A 21,675-nucleotide genomic window follows, 5' to 3' on the forward strand; every position below is an offset into this window, starting at 1 on the left:
TGTGAGCAGAGGGTAATGGAAGCATTGTGATTTCTTTCTCTTCTTAGGTTAAATTTGAGGGATTGAAATGTCCTGCTAATGGATGGCTGGGTTGCACTTTATAACCTCTAGGGATTCATTCTAGAGCCTTCCCTTTGTAGTACGACTACTATACTTTAGGGTTATATATAGGTTATATACTTAATGTGTATAAATAGATAACGCAGAAAAACTAGAGCTATGCATGTATTTAAAGTGTGAGGCCTGAAAAGGCAACTGATAGGAACTACTTACAATTAATAAATACTGCCAATTGACACATTATTTATTACATTTGCCTAGGTTCCCATTTATGCCAAATTGCCATGATTCCTTCTGATAGTAAAAACACATGTGTATAAATAGATAACGCAGAAAAACTAGAGCTATGCATGTATTTAAAGTGTGAGGCCTGAAAAGGCAACTGATAGGAACTACTTACAATTAATAAATACTGCCAATTGACACATTATTTATTACATTTGCCTAGGTTCCCATTTACGCCAAATTGCCATGATTCCTTCTGATAGTAAAAACACACAAAAAACTTACCAACCCAGAAACAACCAGGATATGTAACTAAAGGGGCATGTGATATGTCTAAAATTGTTTTTTTATTCATTTTAGAAGTACAAACTATATATTTATTCTTTGACAAAAAATGCGCTAAATAGGTTTGAGAATCTAGTCCATTTGTTTTCATGATATTGAATGTTCAATAGTTAGATTTTACCTGCAGTAAACTCTTTTGACAAGAAAGGAATGATGTATAATGCTGCAACTGTACCATAACTTTGAGTCCCATATGTTGCAATAAATACATTTTAGCCTCCAGCTCTTTGATTTACTTGCTTTGCTTGATACCAAAGGTGTGACAAAAAACGACACGGCCCACACCTTAAGTTGCCCTGCTCTTTAAATAGACCTGTAACAGTGTATCTGCAGGGCATGTACTGCGTGTTGTTGGAATATCAGAATGTTTTTAGTAATTTTAGATATGTTGTAAATATTCTTTAAGTGTTACTCTAGATGACATTATGCTGTTGTTGGAAAACGGGACTGAAATTCCTGCTAGTAACAGCCAATCAAATTGGCAATGCTGCTTCTGCTATGGCCTCTCGGTATTAAATAAAAATGTTACGCCAGTGGTATGCATAAATTATGCATCCCAAATGAATCCATTAGTAGGTAATCCATATTGAAAGAGTTGCATTATGTGAGAGGCACCAGGAAGGGAAAACCTACTGTACCCTAAATAAGAGAAGTTTAATTTTGGTGTTTACAGAGAAGTTTTGTACTAGTTAGGACCATTATATGAGCGATCACAAAAATACATCGAATGATATCTAAAGTACAGTAATTCACATTTACTAATGCTCCACCATTGTAGTGTATTGTGCTTCTTGACCATGTTGCTGTCACCTACAGTAGTATTTCACAACATCTAGAGCAGAGTAAACAATCACCTGCTTTCCCAGCAGGGAGAGTTTTTGAACAGGAAGGTCTGGGATAACCCAGCTCTTGTAATACTTGATGTTGCATCTGTTTTAAGAGCTGCTGGATCCCTTTTCGTCCACACCCAGTTGTATCGTTGTTACGACTTAGATGGCCTTGAGCGGCAGCCTCTGTATGGACCTAGTTGCTCGTACACGTGAAAAAAAGGTGGTGCTCAGTTGCTCGACATACAGAAAATACACTTTCTCCCTTCATCCTCGACCTACTGTATGATGTACCAGGAGAACAAGACACAATCTGTTGTTTTTACTCGTGTAGATGTTGCTGACTGGATCTTTTCACTTTCTGGTGCCATAGTTACCCTGCTGTGGATCCTATGCCTTGTTCGGCTTGAATTAGGCATTTATATAGAGAAATGTTACTGAGTCCATACTAAACTACATTTCTGGATCACGTGATGCTGTATATATCAAGTGTGTATTGTGTAGCTAGATCGTGTGCTGCTGTATAGGGACAGTTCCACAATTCCGGACGTTCATTTCAGACACTTTAAAAGATGTGGGTAGTCATTAGTATAATCGTGAAGTGGCTTTTTACTTGTGCATAGTATGTCATCCAGTTTGGACAGTAATTCAGATAGAAATAAGTTTTCCACCTTTCTGGGTGATAAAATACCAGGGTGTCGGACATACTCAGACAAACTGACTTTTTCATCCACGCTGGGATGGTATCAAAATATTTGTCAGATGTTTGAGGACTTATGTGCACATTTTTTCTTTGTGTACTTATATCAAACCCTTATCGGTACACGACAACAGTTTTGTGTATGTGTCAAACCATTTCTAAAACTATAGATAATTCCCTTATAAATGACACCCTATGTATTGGGATGATTTTGAAATTTAGACTGCAAGGTTGCCTAATTTATGGAACTGCCTACAGTATATGTGTAGCTGAATATATTTTACTGGGGTTTCGTTACTCAGAAGTACACATTTTCGCATCCAGTAAAGGCGCACCCGGTGGAGTGCAGGATGCACCCTATAGCCTGGAGATCGCAAGTTCGAATCCAGACTATGTCATTGCTGACCGTGACCTGGGGTTCCCAGGGGGCGTCGCACAATTGGCAATGACTAAATTAAAAAAAAAAAAAGTGGTACACATTTTCTTCGGGGTTCAACATATAGCTCTGAATTATTTAAAACCACAAAGCCTGCAGTGTCTGGTGGTGTTTATTTGTACCCACTTTGTCTCTTGGATGTTTGCTCTCTGTTTGCAGAAAGAGGATTATATAGCACAGGTATTATCTTTTTATAAGCAGCGACACAGTGTTCAGGGCCGTTGAGAGGGGGTTTACATTAAGTGAACTCCACATCTGTTGCAGTATGATCTGGTATCTTGATGCTTGACTACTGTATTCATAGGAGATTCTCAATGTTGTCATTTAAAAAAAATAATAAATAGTGTTATTACTGACTTGAGGGCATTGTGTGTATAAACAGAAGGTGACAGCAGCATGTGGTTGGTCACTGCTGTAGTGCTGGATTAAATCACAGGAGCACCTAGAGAAATGAGGCATGGTAGGAATCCAGGATATGATGTCTGCTACTCTTCTTGTCAGGTCAGCTTTGGTCCTCCTTCATATCTGTACCCTCCAGTCAAATCCAAGCTGTTACAAAATGAGGCTTATGCTCTCTTTTCTGAATTAAAGCCTTGGTTGGTTGAAGTTGGTGCAGATGGGCTGTATCAAAGGTCAAAACATTTCCCAGCACAGAAACCAGGACCAGTGCATACAGTTGGAAATTTAGTAGACATAGACTTAGGGGTGAGTGTATGGAATGGGTTACTTAGTCAAGTTGAGGCAGAATCACTTGGATCCTTGAGATGAATCCGGAAACAGAGCTTAGATGGGCTGAATGGCCTCCTCTTGTTCGTAATTTATTTATGTTCTGATGTCCTGTCTCTGTGTGTGTGTGTGTGTGTGTGTGCGTGCGTACGTACGTATATGATATGTTTTTTTTTTACTGCAATGTTGCATTTTCAGTACATTCTGGCATGTACAGGGCAAGTGTCTGAAGGCCATGGTTATTTACTTTTTGATTATACTAATTGTGTATTTAGAGCTGGCAAGCTCTAAACAAGATTATTGCGACTTTCCTACCAAAACAGATTGAAAGAGGGGACTTTTAGGTGCCCCTGTAGCAAGGTTATCTGAGAAACATTTGAGATTTGCACTCAACATAAATGTTTAATTGCTGCTGTACATCACCCACAGTGATAATGTTCATTCGGGTTTTTGAAAACAAAGAGGAACATTGCATACCTAGGATATGATGAGAATGTATTTGTATGTTAAGGGGTTAATGAATAAATTCTATGTCTTGTTTCACAAAACTTGTTGTACTTAAGTTTACTTTAAGTTGTCCTACGTTTTGTGGGATCACGGGTTGATGTGGGGTTTTTAAAGCATCTTGAAGCAACAGACCCCAGTGGGAGTGCATTCTCTGGTATCCTTTTTATTAAAAAAAAATATATATATATATATATATATATATATATATATATATATATATATATATATATATATATATATATAATTTATTTAGGATCTTGCCCTTCTACATTGTAGAACTTTCCAAAGACGTCCCTATATTGTAGGTTGTATTAAAGTCTGTTGAAAGCAATAATAAGATATATTTCTTACAGCCGGCTTCTTACAAAGACTTAACTGGCAGGAGGGGGAGAGGGAAGCATCAAGCAGTCATAAATCTGTCAAATTGAGTAGCAGGTGCTATCAATTAAGCACCAAGTTCTTATCCAAGGTACTGTTCTTGTGCAGTGTATGAATAAGTTGTGCTTCATTTTAGAATTCTATTGATACGTCACATCTTCACTGCAGGCAATGTAGTTATTTATGGAGTAGGTTTGCACAGGAATTCATGTTTTAAAGTTTGTGTTAACCTTTTTCTCATCTCTGTAAATTGTTATGTTCCCCTCCCCTGGTGTGGCACAGTAAAATTTGCAATTTTGAATGTACAGCTACAGTAAGAGGTTATTGGATTTGATGATTTTTGGGAAAGGAGGGTCAAACATGGGAATTGAGTGTACAGGAAATTATCCCCTTCTGAGCTTCAGTTAGGATTGTTGTAATTTTAAAGTATCTATACAAAAAAAAAATACATCGCGGAACATTCATTGCTTTAGACTTGACTGCGAATCTGTAGAGCAGAATTGTATTAATCAACTTAACTTTCCACCAAAGTAGAGAACACTAATAATATTTTAAAGGGAATTTTAAGAATGTTTAATACACTAATGCCTTTCTAGTGAGTACTAGAAAGTACTATAATGGGCAGGGTAGCATTCAGTGTGAATGGCAGAGGTAAGAAAATACATTAAAACCTGAGCAACAATACCTTTTAACAAGGAAAAGTTCCACTAAACAATCATAAGGGGAGCAGGTAAAAAATATTTTTAATTTATTTATTTTCACTGCACCTCTGATCATCTGCTGTTGAACATTGTTCATATGTTTCATCAAGGGTGGTTTTAAAATGCATTTTGCTACCTCATTAGTTTCAGTAACATTCCCATTTACACTTATCCCTGGCAACAAGGATACAGGGTAGAACTGCAGGATCTCTTGAGAATCGCTCATTCGGTTGTGATGAAACTTGGTATGGGCATTCTTTAGCACAAGTGCTTGGGGGTATCCAAATCTTTGTGATTGTTACCTTCTTTTGCATGAGTTTTGTTCTTTGATTAGCTGGGATAATGAAAGCTAAATTATATTAAACAAGAAGTTGTAACATTATATCCCCTGGCAACAAAGCCAGCCAGTGTTCAGAGACCACTACCCCAGCGCCGAGTACCATACCTGTAGGTATTACAGTTTTTTCTCCAGGTCTGCTGAAAAATTACATTCTAATCCATATTGTACACAGAGGAAATTTGAATATGTTTACCCTCTTAAAATACTAATCCTATTGAAAGACCATTTAAAGAGACAATGTCACAAAGTGTTTATGTTCCAAAAGGCCACCACTCTACTCCATACCTTGGCTGAGATGTTAATGGTTGAAAATCAGAGTTTTTAACGTGCAAACTAAATTGAAACTGTAACTTTTGCAGCGCTGTCATGCCTCTATAATTCCAACAGTTTATTGTATTGGGAAATTTCAAGTATAGCCTTAAAAGCACATATATTTTTGTTTAGGTACCCAATTTAATATCCAGTTCAGGGCCAAATCCAAATTCAGGCAGGTATAGAGTTTTGTTAAGTCATATTGGAGGATTCCAGAACTGCTTTCTTCAGTGCCAGCTTCAGAAATGATGAGGCTGTTGATGTAAAGTCCTACAGCAATTTCCATCCCCCCTGCCATGCAATATCCCTGCAGATATAGATGTGGGTAACATAGAAGATATTCAGAAGGGAAGATGGATCAAGTATTCGTTATGCCTGGTTGCTTGTTCGGAAGGGAATAGCACTGCATAGTAAAAATAGAAATCGCTTCTGGAGTGTGTAAAGGACTTCAAGATAGTGAGCGGCCATCCTGCCACCACTGAGATATTGCCATTGTACTGTAGCTGTACTGTATTTCTTAATGGTTTTATCTTTACATACAACTTATTTTCCTAGGTTGACCGTTACAGCAGACATCAAATAGTATGATACAGACTCTAGTGGGATTCTACCAGTGGCGTGACGTGACAGAATGGACTGGGGTAGCAAAGTCGTCGCAACCCCCCCCCCCCCCCCCCCCCTCCCTCTTTTTTTAAGTGGCAGCTACCTGTAAGCCACAGATACCTTTAATAATAATAATAACCTTTCATAATTTGAATTCTGAAAGTGCCGAGTATATCCTTTCCCTTCCCGTGTCAGCTAGGGGATCTGTGGTGTATATCTTCCTTTTTTAACAATTTTTTTTCAAAGTTCTCCTTGAAAAATGATTCATAACCAAATCGACTATGATGTCTCTGTTTTCTCACATTTTTATTTTATTTTAGTGTAAAATAAAATTCGAAATAATTGGATGTTTTAAAGGTATTTGTATTAATCAATGTATATTTACGAGCAATATCGTGCGAAATCCAGCTATCCTCCTAACTGCAGTGCTAACCAAGGAATATTCATGTCTTGGGGTTGCTCACTAATGATTGGTCAGCTGTCAGAGCTTTGACTTTCCCATTGGTTGCTAAAGCAGGCCCTTCAAGTGAGGCAGAGAATACCCTGGGAGATTTATGGCCCACCTCTGCTCACTCCTGATTGGTCGCCTGTCTAAAAAGAAAAAAGAACATTCTTCAACTCAACGTTTGGTTGAACTTACTCAAGACCTTCAACTGAAACGGAGAATACACTTTTTTTCTAGCTTCTGGTCGTTGTTTTAGACTTATGCAGGGGAAATGCAGATCTCTTATTGGCTGGTCACATGCCCTTCAGGAAACTCCTAGACTCTTAAAAAACCTCTAGTAAACCTTATAAGTCATCTTGGATAAAGGCATCAGACAAATGAACAAATAATAATTAGAGTAGTATGTTTCATAGTATAAGCAAGCACACTGTACGCAAGTGAGGCAATGTAATGTCATTTGACTGACGGTTTATTTGGCACTGTCTGGTCAGCAGAGAATACCCTGAAGGTCCTGACGGCACGCCACTGGATTCTACCATAATTTGTCTGGTGAAAACAGATGTCTCAGACATTGCTAGAAAGAGTTTAAATAGTGAATTTAAAATATATTTTATTTAATGCGTTTCTTTGTTTAATTTGGTTAACAATCCCAGTCTATATGTAAACAAAAAAGGGTGTTTTCTACTTTATCCATTTGATAAAAAGAATTGCCGGAAACCAGAGAAAGAGAATTAGTATAAACAGTCTCATGGGCCACCTAAAGCAATACTAATTCACTACGCAGGAGTGAATAATAAAGCTCACTAAAGGTAAGGCAACACTAAATAATTTGCTACAGTAGGAAGTGATTGTTTACACACCACTGCCGTCTAATAGTGACTCCTGCTGGGAGAGGTGTGCCTGGAGCAGCTGCTGATCCTGCCTGTGTCTGCTAGCTCTACAGCTCTGAATCAAAGTCAGGATCAAATGGGGGAAGTTTAATTAAAGTTTTTTTATATATATATATATATATATATATATATATATATATATATATATATATATATATATATATATATATATAAATAAAACTGTCCGATGCCTTTTGGTATGTTTACAATTGTTCTGGGTGGTTTTGCTGCAGTTTTCCCAATAATTAGTTTTTTCCTATTTCTCCCTCTGTTCTTTTAGTTACACATGACCTTGCTTTCTAAACAGGTAGGTGACACCCTGCCTTTTTTCTAAAACCCACCTCTTCATTTCATCATTCTGTGTGTGTGTGTGTGTGTGTCATTTATACTGATTGGCAAAAGTAACACACTAGACTGTCAGACCTATAATGTTTTTTCTACAGTAATTTATTAATTGTACAGTAGCACCTACACCCCCCCCCCCCCCACCAAGTCAGGTTTCACAGAATCAGATACTACACATTGTGATTCATATACTACAGCAGCACATCTGCGCCTCATGGGATTTTTTGAACATCTGTATCAGCTCTGCTTGGTTATAAGAGCATCTTTTAAGTCAGCCTTAAAATTTATGTCCCAAAGCATGCCTAACATGCTCAACAAGGTTTAAATTGGGAGAACATAGATTTATTCTCGCAGATAGCATGTAGATATTAAAATGGGTCAGTGCCTTAGTACTCAAAATATTTGTGGAATGGCCATATTCCACATATCACCTTGCCGTTAAGGATTCATGAATGACCTGGAAATGTGTGCAGGTGTGATTATGTAGATGGAGACAGATCTGCTGACTCTGTCTGGAAACTCTAGGACAGTCAAGTTTTTACTGGAGTGAATGCTGTTAAACTTGAACCATTTGATGAACTCATGATCCCCTTTGTCCTTTTAAAATAAATGGGTGTTTCTTTCCCTGTGTGTTTTAGTGAAAAACAAAATATTACCTTCAGACTGAACTCAATTCAGTTTAGTGTGCTCAATACACACTAGAGCACTGGTTCTGAAACGGAGGGCCGGGGACCTCTGGGCTGTGAGATATGACACCAAAACAATATTTACCCAGGCCAGGGATTTCACAAGGGCCTGAGAGCCAAGAAAGTATTTTAACACATTTCTAGCATTATCTGTTGGTTTCCAGAAAACCTGATGTGATTTATTTATTTATTTACATGTTTTTGTATTCAAGATTTTGTATTCTGAAATGTGCCTAGTCCTCATTTCTGTAGTAGTGATTAGTACTGTAACTACAGTATTATCAATATTAAAATGAGGGACCAGACCATTTATTTATTAAAACTTTCACCAAACTGTAGATCTAAACAGAGGTTGAAGAAAGATAACTCCACTCATAAATTCAGAGCGCTATTGCAGTGAAGAAAAGCTATCTCAGAACAGCTGCGGCTGCCATAAAGTTGCTTGAAGTATATGGACACATACTGTGACTTAATCAAGCCGTCTTAAAGTTATTGAATTCTGGTACTGGCACAGAACAAGCCAAGGGAACAAAATGATGCAATAAAAACTTGTCCATATGGGGCGCAGTTGAATCCTATATGTGCATGGTTGATTAACTGAGAAATTCTAAACCTGTGTGTTTGAGGCCTCCATACATTCATTCATTCATTCATTCATTCATCAGTCAGTCATTCATATAACTCAGTGATGTTCACACTCATAATTAATTCACCAGGTGATCTGGGTCTCAACTGAGGCCCCTATTGGCATTTTTATTGTGCCATTGTGTTCCCCATTGGTTTTTCTGTGGTTCTGTGGGGGTTTTTTCTTAGTCACTATGCAAAAGGGCCGGGATACTCTGCATTTGTGTATTCCTTTCAAGTACGAAATAAAACCATTACCGAATGGGTATTTACCTCCCAAAGACCCGAATCCTGACAATCGACCCTACCTAACCGACCCTGTTCCGACCCCATACTGTACCAGCACTGACCTGGTGCTAAAGTCACCATACCGGTACTGAACCGACCCATACTGACCCAGTGTTAGTCACAACACCAACTTGGTTCCAAACCACTACCGACCCAGTGCTAAAATCACAAGTACTGAACTGGTTCCGAAGCATGACCCGGTGTTAAGTACACCGAACTGACCCGGTCCCGACCTGGTACTGAACCTGTGTTAAAGTCAGAAACCTGTCCCTGCCCAGTCGACATATATAAGCAGATTGAGACAACAGCTGTACAACCCTATACTGTACATTGCATTGCTTGCTCCTTGCATCATGCCCGATTTCTATCCCTGTGAGACATGCAAGGCCACTTATGGAAGGCAAGCACGGCAGGTGCGCTTCCTGCCTGGGGCCAGAGCATGGCAGTCAGGCACTGGTTAACCACAGCTTCTGCACATAGTGTGCTCCTTTCTCCAAGCGCACGCTTGAGAAGAGGTTATTCTGCAGCTCTAAGGAGCGTTCTGCGTCCTACTCCTGCTCAGCACTCTCCCCCATCGTTGCTCGTGGAGAGATTGTTGCATCCTCGCCCCATGGCTCTGTGCCAAGGGAGAGTGGACGACACACCCAGGACTGTAGCCCAGGCAGGAAACTGTCTTCACAGTGTTTCGCATCCTCCTTGAGCTCTGCCTCTCCTTCCCCTCCCCCGCGGAGGAGGAAGAAGAGTCACCGTTCTAGATGAACGGCAGGCTAGGAGCAGATGGAATAAATCTGGGCAGCTGTTTCCCACTGGGGAACTGTTCTTGCTGAATTGCTGCGGGAATGCTCGGAGCCACCAGCCCCGCCTTCCCTCTTGGGGCCCCATGGGGCTATGAGCACAGATTGGACACAGCAGGACATACTGTCCATCGCTGCCTCTGAGGAGGTGGGCGAACATGAACTGGCCTTCCAGTCTGAGGACATGGAGTCGAACAGCACGTCCCCAGCAGTGAAGCTTTGCCTGCTGGCTGAGTTCATACCGCTAATAAAAAGGGCCACTGCAGCCTTGCAAGTGACCTGGCCTACAGCAACGGAAGCAAGGCAATCAATTTCTGTTGATGAGCCTACCGCTTCTCCCATATCTCCCTGCCCCCCAGTACACCCGGATGAAATCCAGTCTTTCGAGGACCATCTGGCAACAGCTCCTGCTGTTTCCCATACGATGGACCCCCTATATAGGGTACATGATACAGAAAAACTGGGCCTGGCCCATTTTCCGCCGGTCGAGGCTTCTTTTTGCTGCTTTAGTCCAGGCACCTAGCTGCGCCTGGTGAACAAAAACCAGACAGCTTTCGCTTTCCCAGGTGCCTGACTCAAGGGCATATGTTTGGTCCTATGGTTGACGAGATGCTACAGCGCTCTCACCAGAGCGGGAATCCACTAAGGAGCTGGTTCGCCTGCTTCCCACCTTCAGCATGTAAACCAGTGGCAAGCTGGCAAAAAACCGGCACAGCCAGCTGCACCCGCTGCCAGAGGTAATGCATGAGACCGGCCCACGGCCGTTTGCCGCAGGGGCCATAATAGGTTCTGCTGCCCTGTGCAAAGACAGAAGGCGCGGTGAAACAGCAGCGCTAGGAGTTTGCTGCCACAGGCCCAGGGCCCCTTCTCAGGGAGCCATCTGGACTACTGGCTCCAGTACACCACATACTTCTGGGTGCTTACTACTGTTCAGACCAGCTATTCACTACGATTCAAGCACGTTCCCTGGCGTATTATGTTGACAGGACAAGAAATTTGGAGGCAGTCTGAACATTTTTTGTCTACATTGGGACTAAGTCACGTAGTCAAGCCCTGCCTAAGCAGTGACTGTCTAAGTGGATAGAAGACACGGTCAAGATTGCCTAGGAGCTGGCCAACCTTGCCCCCTCCAGAAAATCTCACAACCCATTCAATCAGGGGCCTTGCAACTTCGTGGGCTTTGTTCCAGGGTGCATCTGTCGGACATATGCAGTGCGACAGTGTGGGCTACTCCCCATACCTTTACTAGATTCTACAGGCTAAATGTCGTGGATCATCAAAACCCTCTGTTAAGGGCAGCTTCCCAGTCGGCACTTACAACACAGGCATAGAGGGGATACTCTCCCTCAAGTTTTTCACTCTAGCTACTGGAGATCTGAATATTAACGCACAAGGCGGCTTTCGGCTTAGCCTTGCAGCATTCCCGTCGTTCTTGCAATCTTGCCCTTGCGACAGCTTTGGTTACATTTCGTACTTGAAAAGGAACGTTAGGTTATTATCATAACCCTGGTTCCCTCAAATAAAAGGGAGGGGGAACCATTAACCTTCAAGGTCGCTGCGTCCATGATTGCAGCAGGCTTGAAGGAAAAATGAAGCAGACATCTGTGAGCGCAGTTCTTTTGTGCCCTCGGGGATGGGGCCACGACTGCATCACAGGCTCTTTGAGCAGCTTTGGTATACAATTTTCAGGATTCGGGTCTTTAGGAGGTAAATACCCATTCGGTAATAGTTACATTTCTATTTCAGGTAACTGGGTTATGATAATAACCTAACGTTATAGAGCTTTCTACCTCATCTCATCTCACCGACAGGGGATAAAATTTATAATGGCACACAACACACATGACCTTGCATTAAGGTTGTGTGTCCGTTACATTTATGGTTGTTATTTGAGACGATACCAAAAAGTTTCCTTTTTAATAATTTGAAATACAGCTTTTTCCAATAAGCAATGACATTGACATGGTTTTGGCATTATGGCTTATGAGGGGCCTAATCACTTTACAATTGCAAACAGTCAAGCCCACATAATATCAGTCCTGTTAATGACCCTTTCTGTTTTATTGAAAGGTCCTGGTCGTACCCTATTATATATTGGGAGTCAATGGGTTATCACTCTGGTTATTGTCACATTCTTGTAATATTTATGTTTTTAACAGATTTGCAACTGATTTCCATCCCACCTAATATCACTTTGGGCAATAAAAGCCTAAATGTTTTGAAATGTTCCAGATATAAAGTACAGCAACACAGTGTAGCATACAGAACAACGCAGTGTGTTTGCTTACAGCTTTCTTTTTTGTGTTGTACATGTAGTGTGGTGAACTGTATATTGAAGAGAAATATTATAGCGAACCGGACAGTAATCAGTGCAGTACTTGATGCTGGTACAGTATTAATTTTTATTTTATTTTAACTGGTTTCTTAATGTAGGTCAGCATGTACCCTTTTACTGCCTGACTGTCTGGGAGTTCCCAGCAAACGTGGATTAATATGGATCTGAGCAATACGACCTTTTTTTGTTATTGCCTGAGAATGCAATTTAACATTCCAGCCATGTGACCTGGTGTTGATGTGTTATCAATATGTACCCATGCCAGCCACATAGGCTCAGAGGAGAGACAGCGTGACAGACTTCAGGGACACACCACATAGTAGGCACAGTTCCTTTAAAGCAAACTGCAATTGAAGACCCGCTGCGGTTCAAACCGGTGCAAACCCGTGGAGGTGTATCGTTGCTGCAGGCTGTCCAGTGTCTGTGTTTATTAATAGAGCTGTAGAAAAACATACATTAAAGGCAGCTGTTTTCGTGGTTCGAAAGCATGGGTTTAAATTGCTGTTTTGAATGAGCAAGTGGGATGACTGATTTTGTTAAATTTCAGGCTTTCTATGTTGGCAGCTGTAGTAAACAGTTGGGCCTTTACTAAAGACACATATCTAGATCAATACAGGGATTAGCCGTTTTTGGGAGGTTACAGCACTAATTAATCGACCCTGTAATGCTATACGTGGGAGACGCACTGTTACCTAGGATAGGCAGTTGTCTCCAGGTACATAATTTACCAAAAAGAAAAACACAATTTGTAATGGGTTGGAGAGGTTGGATTCAAACCAATCATCGGTTCATTCTGCTTGTCTTTTTCCTCAATTAAGGGTTACCCTGCCCCTTGGCAAGTCTGTCTACAGTTTATTTTAAGTAAGCTCACATTCTACTTTGTCATTCTATATCTGCTTTTTCACATTTAATAGAAACTTCTTAAAATATTTTAACCTAAAGAAACAAACAAAAAAAATAATAATACTGTTCGGTGACAATGCTTTTGTAATCTGTCATATTTGGTATAGGAAACGCACAGGCTGAAAACTGAGCTTCCTTCAGGGAGCTACAAATGTGAACGTGCTATGCTAATTTAATTAAATTAATAACCCTCTTAATTACTGCACAAGATTGTTTACCTTCTTATCACACTTTCCTGTAGTAGCATTGTAACTGGCTTGTTAAATACTGAATTGGTAAATTAGGATGAAATCAGTTGTGGCCAAACCTCCCCCAGTAAAGGAGCTGACTGCCTATTGGCTAGTGGTGATTACAGTAAATAGGTCACTGGTACAATTGAAATTCAGATGAATGAACATTTTTTCCTATCCTATTTATTTTCTCAATTTTCCCAGATAATTGTTCAAAGGCATTTTATCTAGGAATCCAATAAAGCAACACAACAGCAACACTGTATAAATGGGTCATTGTATGTAAAAATGTGTAAATAATAATGTAATTGTATGTAAAAAATAATGCAATATCTTGTAATAATTGTAAGTCGCCCTGGATAACGGCGTCTGCTAAGAAATAAATAAAACAAAAATAGTGCAGTAACGCTTTTAGATATATTATTTTTGTGTGGGTATTCCTTAGAACCTGTTCTTGAGGGTATCTGAATTTAGCTCATAGTGACCTACTTTTCATGAGCTCTCATCTCTGAGTAACTGAGCTATGGGCAGCTATATTAAGAAGCACTCTCTAAATTGTATGGAAACTTTGCATTACCATTTGTTTATAAGAAGTTATTCCATTATAATCAAAGCCACAGTGACCACTTTATGTATTTGTTGCTGCTTTGGTGCAGTGCTATACATTGTGATCAGCTAAGATCCTCCAGTCTCTCAGAATCACTGAGGCAAAGCCAGTAGCCAGACCAGTGGAATACATTACCATACCAGGAACTCATTTAACACGTAATGTACACCAGCATTATTTTATTGTTTTGTTGAAATGACGCTGTCTGTCCACAGGAAGTACTTGCAAACAAGACGCTACTTTTTAGCGTTCTGCCCTGTGTTTTTTAAAAAACCATCCCTCTAATGTATATGTTTCGGTTAATCCATCAGCACCCCTGCTTCTGCAACACCTGTTCTAACGAGTCGTTGGAAATACAGACTTCCTTATATTCATGAAACACTGTGACCTAAAATGGTGACTGTTATGCCTTTCATCAAATAAGATTCCTCTGCTATCAAAAGCAAAGACCAGCAGCATTCTTCACAGCAATTGCTTTAGTCAGGCCTGGCTTTGTGGGCTACCACGTACAGACTGTTGTATACTTGGTTATCACAACCATTTATAGGTTCCGGTCAGAGTAGTGTATGAAATATCTGATACTAGGTTTATTACTGGACTTTTAACACTTTCCACATGCGACCATTTACAGCATTTAGGGATTAATAATATTAACACTTTATAATTGATACGCATCAAAGGAATGGTTCCGTCTTCAAAAATAGAAATGCTGTAATTGTGGTATTGTAGTTTCTAATGTTGTTCCTTGTGATCCTGCATGTGTTGAATAGTGTTTTACAGTGCACTATCGCTCCTATCTTGCTTGGATAATCAATAGTTAGTTAGATAAGCACTGCAATCCCAGAGAAGTAGAAAGGTCTCGAGGACAGCCATAATATCGAGGACAGCCATATATATATATATATATATATATATATATATATATATATATATATATATATATATATATATATATATATATAATATATATAATATGTATATATATATATATATATATATATATATATATATATATATATATATATATATATAATATGTATATGGCTGCTCTAATCGCAGATTCATTTAATATACAATTTAATCGTGCAGAATTTTATTTTTGTATATAAAATATAACCAACCAATAAAACCTGCATTTTCTCCGTGGCAGTCCAATCATAACTGAGCGGAGGCGGGACATAAACAGTTGAAGTTATTATCTGCCTCAGCTGACAGTCTTGAGTAAGTTTAACCAGTGGGAGAGTCAAAGATCTGCCCTGGTTTTGCAGCTGTCAAATCATGAGCAGAGGCGGCACATAAATTTGCTAGGCCCAAAGCGCTGTAACAATAGCTGAATTATAGTGTGTTATCGAGAATTATATTGAGAACGTTGTTAAAGTGATATTTCGTTTTGCAAATAATAAAAAAAAAATAATCATCAGACAACGGCGGCATTGTAGTCGATTTGGTTACAAATCAATTTTCAAGAAGAACTTTCTCAGAAAAAATGGAGATTGTTAAAAGGGAGGTACAATACCACAAATACCTGAAGCGACGCTGGAAGGGAAGGGATATACTCACCACTTCCAAAATTTTATATTATTAAAGGTATCCGTGCCTTACCGGTAGCTGTCAATTTAAAAAAAATAATACTGCTGCAACTGACTTTTGTTCAGTACAGAAAAGGGGATATGGAACAGCACTGGCTCCAGCAATCTAGGATGTCTATCGAAGTCAGTACAAAAACATGAGCGTTCCCAAAGTCACTTGCGAGCCACTGTTACACTCAAAACTATTGGACAAACCCGGATTGATGTTAAACAGGATAAGCAGAACCATAGGGAAACAACACAGCCAATGAGCAAGCAAAAACTGGCTTTCAGAGGGCACAATGAAGGCACCAATTCCTCAAGTAGAGGTAATTATGTGGAATTACTTTCTCTGATAGTTTCTACGACAGCATGTTAAGCAATCACTTGTCAATAGCCACAGTATTCTCGGGTCCCTATTTTTAGAACGACTTAATCTCTTCGGTGTCTCAGGTTTTGCTAGATGCAATGAAAAGGAGATGTACAGAAAGCCAGGTACGTAGCTGTAATGGTAAACGCAGCTCAGCTGCCTTCGTTTTTCAGGTATGCGACTGACAGAGGCCTGAATGAACAGTTGTTCTCTGAAAAATTGTTACATTTACTAAAAAAAAATCATAAAAATGCTTTTAAAAAGACCAAATTCCCATTCCCAGCCGCATTAAGATTGTTACCTTTATTGAAAAAGTGGACGGATTTATCTACAGATTAATCTACCAATTTAATCAACCAATGTCCATAGATTGATCGATTTAAAAAAAATTAATTGTTTGACAGCCCCAGTGTATATATATGTGTGTGTGTGTGGTATATATATATATATATATAAATGGTTGTGATAACTAATTTGCATAATTTACTGGTGACGTCAAAATGAAGGGGGGGGGGGGGGGGAACTCACCGTTTTCGTTATCTTTTATTACATTCCAAAGTCGCAACACAAAATATATAATACATCAAATCTATATAAAAATCACTGCACATCATTTTCATGAAGTTGAGTACTGTTTAAGCAAGGCATTTCAGAATGACGCGCTTGCCTTTTTTCTGTCCCATGAGATTCTGACTCGCTCTAAAGCACACAAAACCCAAAGAATATAAAAACATTGCTAACATTTTAACATTTTTGACATGCGGTACAGTTTTAGTGACATGTTAGCAAATTATATTTTTGAATGCACTGTAATGACGAAATAAACAAGCATCAATGAACTCCCTTTTGATCAGCTTCTAGTGCATTCCTGTTTTATGTGTTACTTTTCTGTGACTTTTTATAACTAATACCACGTTAACATGAATTATATAAGGTACATGCTCGAGTTGCCCCCCCAGTTTCCATGTTTTTAAATTGCTCGAATTGGCTCCCAATTCGGGCTCCTTGGCCTGACTGGGAGGAAATTACATCACCTAAATGTCAATCAAAAATGTTGTAGAGGGCGGGAGCTGGACTCCAACTCGCGACATCCAGACTATAGGGCACATCCTGCACCCCACGAGGAGTGCCTTTACTGGATGCGCAACTCGGGAGCCCCTAGGTTAATTTATTTTAATGTTAAAAACAAAAATTGCCATTATCACAGGTCCTTCATTTCTTGTGTTGAAGACTTTTTGGTACTTTGCTTGTCTGTGCATGGTTTAAATTGTGATATAGCCTACAGATATTTCAATTCCAGTACAAAGCTTTAAAAAAGGAGCAGCAACTTTTATAGTGTCTGCATGTTCCAATTTGAAGTATGAAATCCAAGAACCAACAGAGGAAATAGGGGGTCCGATGATAATGATCCCTAAGGGTTCAGATTTGATATCAAATCCTTTAGCAGTCCTTTTTAATGAAATATTGTTTGTGTGCCAAAGTATTCATAAGTTTTAAACTGCTCTTTGCATTCCATTGCCAAACTACTGTAAGGTTACATTTTTTGCTTCATCTCAAAGTCAATAACAAAGTAATCAAAGTGCTGCCTAATTTGTGAACACCAGAGCGTCGGGTGAAGTTCTAAACATATCTAAGCCTCTAATTAGACTTTAGCAGAAAAGTAATTGCCGCACACTGCAAAAATGTGGCAGGCAATCAGTGTTTAACTGAACTCCCTCACTTTCAGGCAGCTTTTTTAATTTGTGTGGGAGGTAGCCAGATGTGCCAACATGTGACCTATTCATTCATTAAAAGACTATTTGATACTTTAGCTGGAACATGAAGTAAATGTTGCAGTGAGTGAGGGATTCAGTTTAGACAGGTGCAGCTAAAAGGCTGTTGGATAACTTACAGCTAGCATATGCAGCACAGACTGACATGACCTCTTTTGCACAATTTTAATTATTATTTTTTTCTTTTTCTAGTAGTTCCTAATGCTTTTAACCTTTTTAAATGCTCGTAATATTTTTGCTATTCATATCCTAGGTCTAGGTTTAATCTAGGTTTTTTGATGCCACACATTTCCTTTAAGCCAACTGAACAGTAACATTTCCCCACAGGTGCTACAGTACAGTATGCTTTTCTTGTTTGGTTACAGCTTGCAAGAGTACTGTGAGAGGAATAATTTACAGCGCCGCCTTACATGAGAGGTGTAATGTTGCATAACAGCAAAGCGCCATTGAACAAAGCTGTACTTGAAGGTTGATTTTATTGCTGCAGGTTGCCAGAAGTTTAAATCCAGGGTGTTACTATTATGCTGTGTAGATCTTATAGCTTTGGAACACCCACATGCTCTATAAGAAATGGCTGTTTGGCTTTTGGTTCAGGAGGGACTTGGCATGTTTTTCAGCTGTATCCGCTAGTAGTCTGCTGTCCTGTTTATTCTTTCTTAAAACGCTTTTCAAGACTTATCCTAGGCTAGACCGGGGACTATCAGTTCAGTTGTAGTTCAGAGTGAAATGTATCTGATTTGTACAGGACATTGCTCAGAATTGTACACAGAACAGAATGTAAACCTGTAGTGTTTATTGCAGTAGACTAAAGGGACCTGCTTCTTGTTTCAGTAACTAGCGGGATTTCTATTAAAGGGGGAGGGGGGGGCTAACACACTGTGCTGTAGAAAAGAAAAGAACACACGACTATATCTAGGAACAAAGCGGTACTTGGAATAATCATGAGATTCTGCATCGCAGAGGCAGTGATGTAAAAGACTTTAGTTATGTTTACAACCTGGATGAGCGTAATGACACAAGCTTGGCACTTGAGATTTCATCAGCTGTGGCTTATCGTATTTGTCTGTTAAAATATTCACCCTTTGTGCCTCAAAGCGCAACAACACAAAGAGACTCTGCCTTCAAATGTCATGAGATGGTGAAGGGGGTTGTCACAGTCACGGATGGTATTAACATACAAAACAATTGATGCTCCTTTTCTAAGGCTAATTGTCTTCTACAGTACCAGTGCAATGCAAGTGCCTCTATTCACAATAGGGACTCTGCAAATTAGGGACCCTGTGCAAATTTTTTACTTTTCCTTTATTGTGTTATCGTCCTGTATTATGACTTGTCATTTAGGAGGAATAGGCTTTTGTGGCAAGATCTGGTACTACACTGAACACCAGGTGTATTTGTTATCCTTTACTGGGTAGCATAGGAGAAGCCTGGCTGTTCATAAGTATGTCACACTTTTTTAAAGTTTTGAAAAGATCTAGAGAACCTCTTGTCTGTTTTGTGATGAAACTTGGGGCATTCTGTAGAGCAAGTTATTGAGAATCTCCTTTAAACTGTTTAGAAGGGGAATGTCTGTTGCTGCCTTTTCATCTGCAGCTTTGGACAAATCCTGCGAAAGAATGGCATATCCGTAAGTAGGAGTATGTCTTAATTACAGATGCATTTCAGTGAGAGTTTCTACTTTCTGCACATATACAAGACTTTATTTTTGTTATCTCCAAGAATGTGTCTGACAGAGCACCTTCAAGTTATTTCATAATGAATGTTAGTTGGCCACAGTCTGAGATCAAAAGCAGTAACTACACAGTCAGATAATTTTAATTAATTAATTAATTCATTCATTCATTCATTAATGTTTTTATCAATCTGGAGAGAGAGTTCCTTTCAAGTATTTGCTACATTTGTCAATTTTCAAAATAATCTCTCTCCTCTCTGAATTAGGTTTTGGGCTGCTACATCACTCAAGAGATGCCTGGTTACTTTCTCTCATGATTCTTTGCTTGCGTATTGTGGATCTTTATCGCTGTAACTCGAAGGGGGATAGTATAGGAATACTCTTCTAAAATGTCAAGCATTGGGAAGGTTCTTTTCACTCCCTCTCGTCGTTAAATGTTTTTTCTCCACTAGTTTGTGTTGCCCACTGTATAGCAGTTTCTCCAAGCAATCAGAAAAAAAAATAGTTCAGAATAATTCAGTGGTGTTACATTTTTTGTATTGCTTTCTTGCACTAATGTGCAGCAGTGTGGAGTAGTGGTTAGGGCTCTCGACCCTCTTGACCGGAGGGTCGTGGGTTCAATCCCAGGTGGGGGACACTGCTGCTGTACCTTTGAGCAAGATACTTTACCCAAATTGCTCCAGTAAAAACCCAGCTGTATAAATGGGTAATTGTATGTAAAAAAAATAATAATAATAATGTGTACAAAAATAATATAATTGAATGTAAAAATAATGTGATATCTTGTAACAATTGTAAGTCGCCCTGGATAAGTGTGTCTGCTAAGAAATTAATAATTAAATAAATAATAATAATAATAAATAAATAATAATGTCCACTGAGGCAATAAGAGATGACTACTATAGCCACCCAGATTCACCAGATCTAGTCTAAACCTTATGGTTTATTATGTGTTATATGAGTTATAATGGTAAGGTGTACAATATCTAAGGGTGAGAGTTTTGGTTTAAAAAAATAACTTCATTTTTAAAAGTGTACACTACAGTAGCTATTGCCCGCCCCTCCCCTCAGCAACATACTGGAATTTGAGGAAAAACATTTTCTTCTGTCTTCAAAATTCACTTAATGCACTCATACACACACACAGTAGAATACTGTGTATTCTGTTTAAAATCTTTGTACCAGCATGACAATAAATGGCAACTAAGAACAAAAATGTGTCCGCAGTACTATAATGCCACTCCTTATCTTGGCACTTGACTGATGGCAAGTAACATAAAGGAATTAAAGCCCTGCATCAATGTGGATTCTAGGCTATTCTCAATGCAGGTTTTAATCATGTTGTGGTCTAACTTTATTTGAAACTAAGCTTCTATCATACTAGTGCAAAAATGCTTGCACATACATTTCTACCCTCATTAAATGGCGTTTTAATACTGGTTTAGTAATGTTTTCATTTTGTGTTATTTTGGTTTATAACTCATTTATTGGGCAGTTTCAAATTTTTATTGCAAATTAAGTCATTTTAGAAGGTTTTATTTTATTGGTGAAAATGCTTGAGTAATGCAAAAAAAAAAAAAAAAACATTTAGGTTGAAATTTCAAACAAAGTCTCTCAATGCCAATAGAAACAATTGTCGAAAGGCGCTTTGTAGAAACATTTGTCTTCGTCTAGTTTTGTATATGAAAGATCTTGACACTAACTGGTGGTGTTGCTTGGTTCTGGAGAGTTACGACAACAATGGCAAAATCGGTAGTGGGTAGGAGTGTAACGCTTCATTGATAAATCATGTATTTCGTTTACAAAATATATTGTATTGTAATAGAGGTGAGTATTTGTGTTAAAGAAGGCACTTCATATTGTAGGTCCTTTATTGATGATTAAATGGGACTACAATATGCTCCCCCTTTCCCACTGAAATTTTCCCTGTAAAACAGTTAATTGTCAATGATCCTTTTATCTTATTAAACGTCATACTAAGAAATT

General features: G+C 39.0%; 1 protein-coding gene across 10 annotated transcripts in view; it reads left to right on the forward strand.

Annotated features, from left to right (window-relative positions):
* LOC117411298 (serine/threonine-protein kinase MARK1-like) overlaps positions 1-21,675 on the forward strand; it is a 96,901-nt gene that overhangs the window by 44,050 nt on the left and 31,176 nt on the right. For 5 of the 10 annotated variants that reach the window (XM_059025520.1, XM_059025523.1, XM_059025526.1 and 2 more), the window contains exon 4: positions 7,776-7,802. The exons of the other annotated variants lie outside the window; for them this stretch is intronic. In XM_059025520.1, coding sequence (XP_058881503.1) covers positions 7,776-7,802 — 27 coding nt within the window. The remainder of the gene's footprint in view (positions 1-7,775; positions 7,803-21,675) is intronic. 10 annotated transcript variants of the gene reach the window in all.

This window comes from Acipenser ruthenus, chromosome 6 (genome assembly GCF_902713425.1).
Source record: "Acipenser ruthenus chromosome 6, fAciRut3.2 maternal haplotype, whole genome shotgun sequence".
Taxonomy (NCBI): Eukaryota; Metazoa; Chordata; class Actinopteri; order Acipenseriformes; family Acipenseridae; genus Acipenser; species Acipenser ruthenus.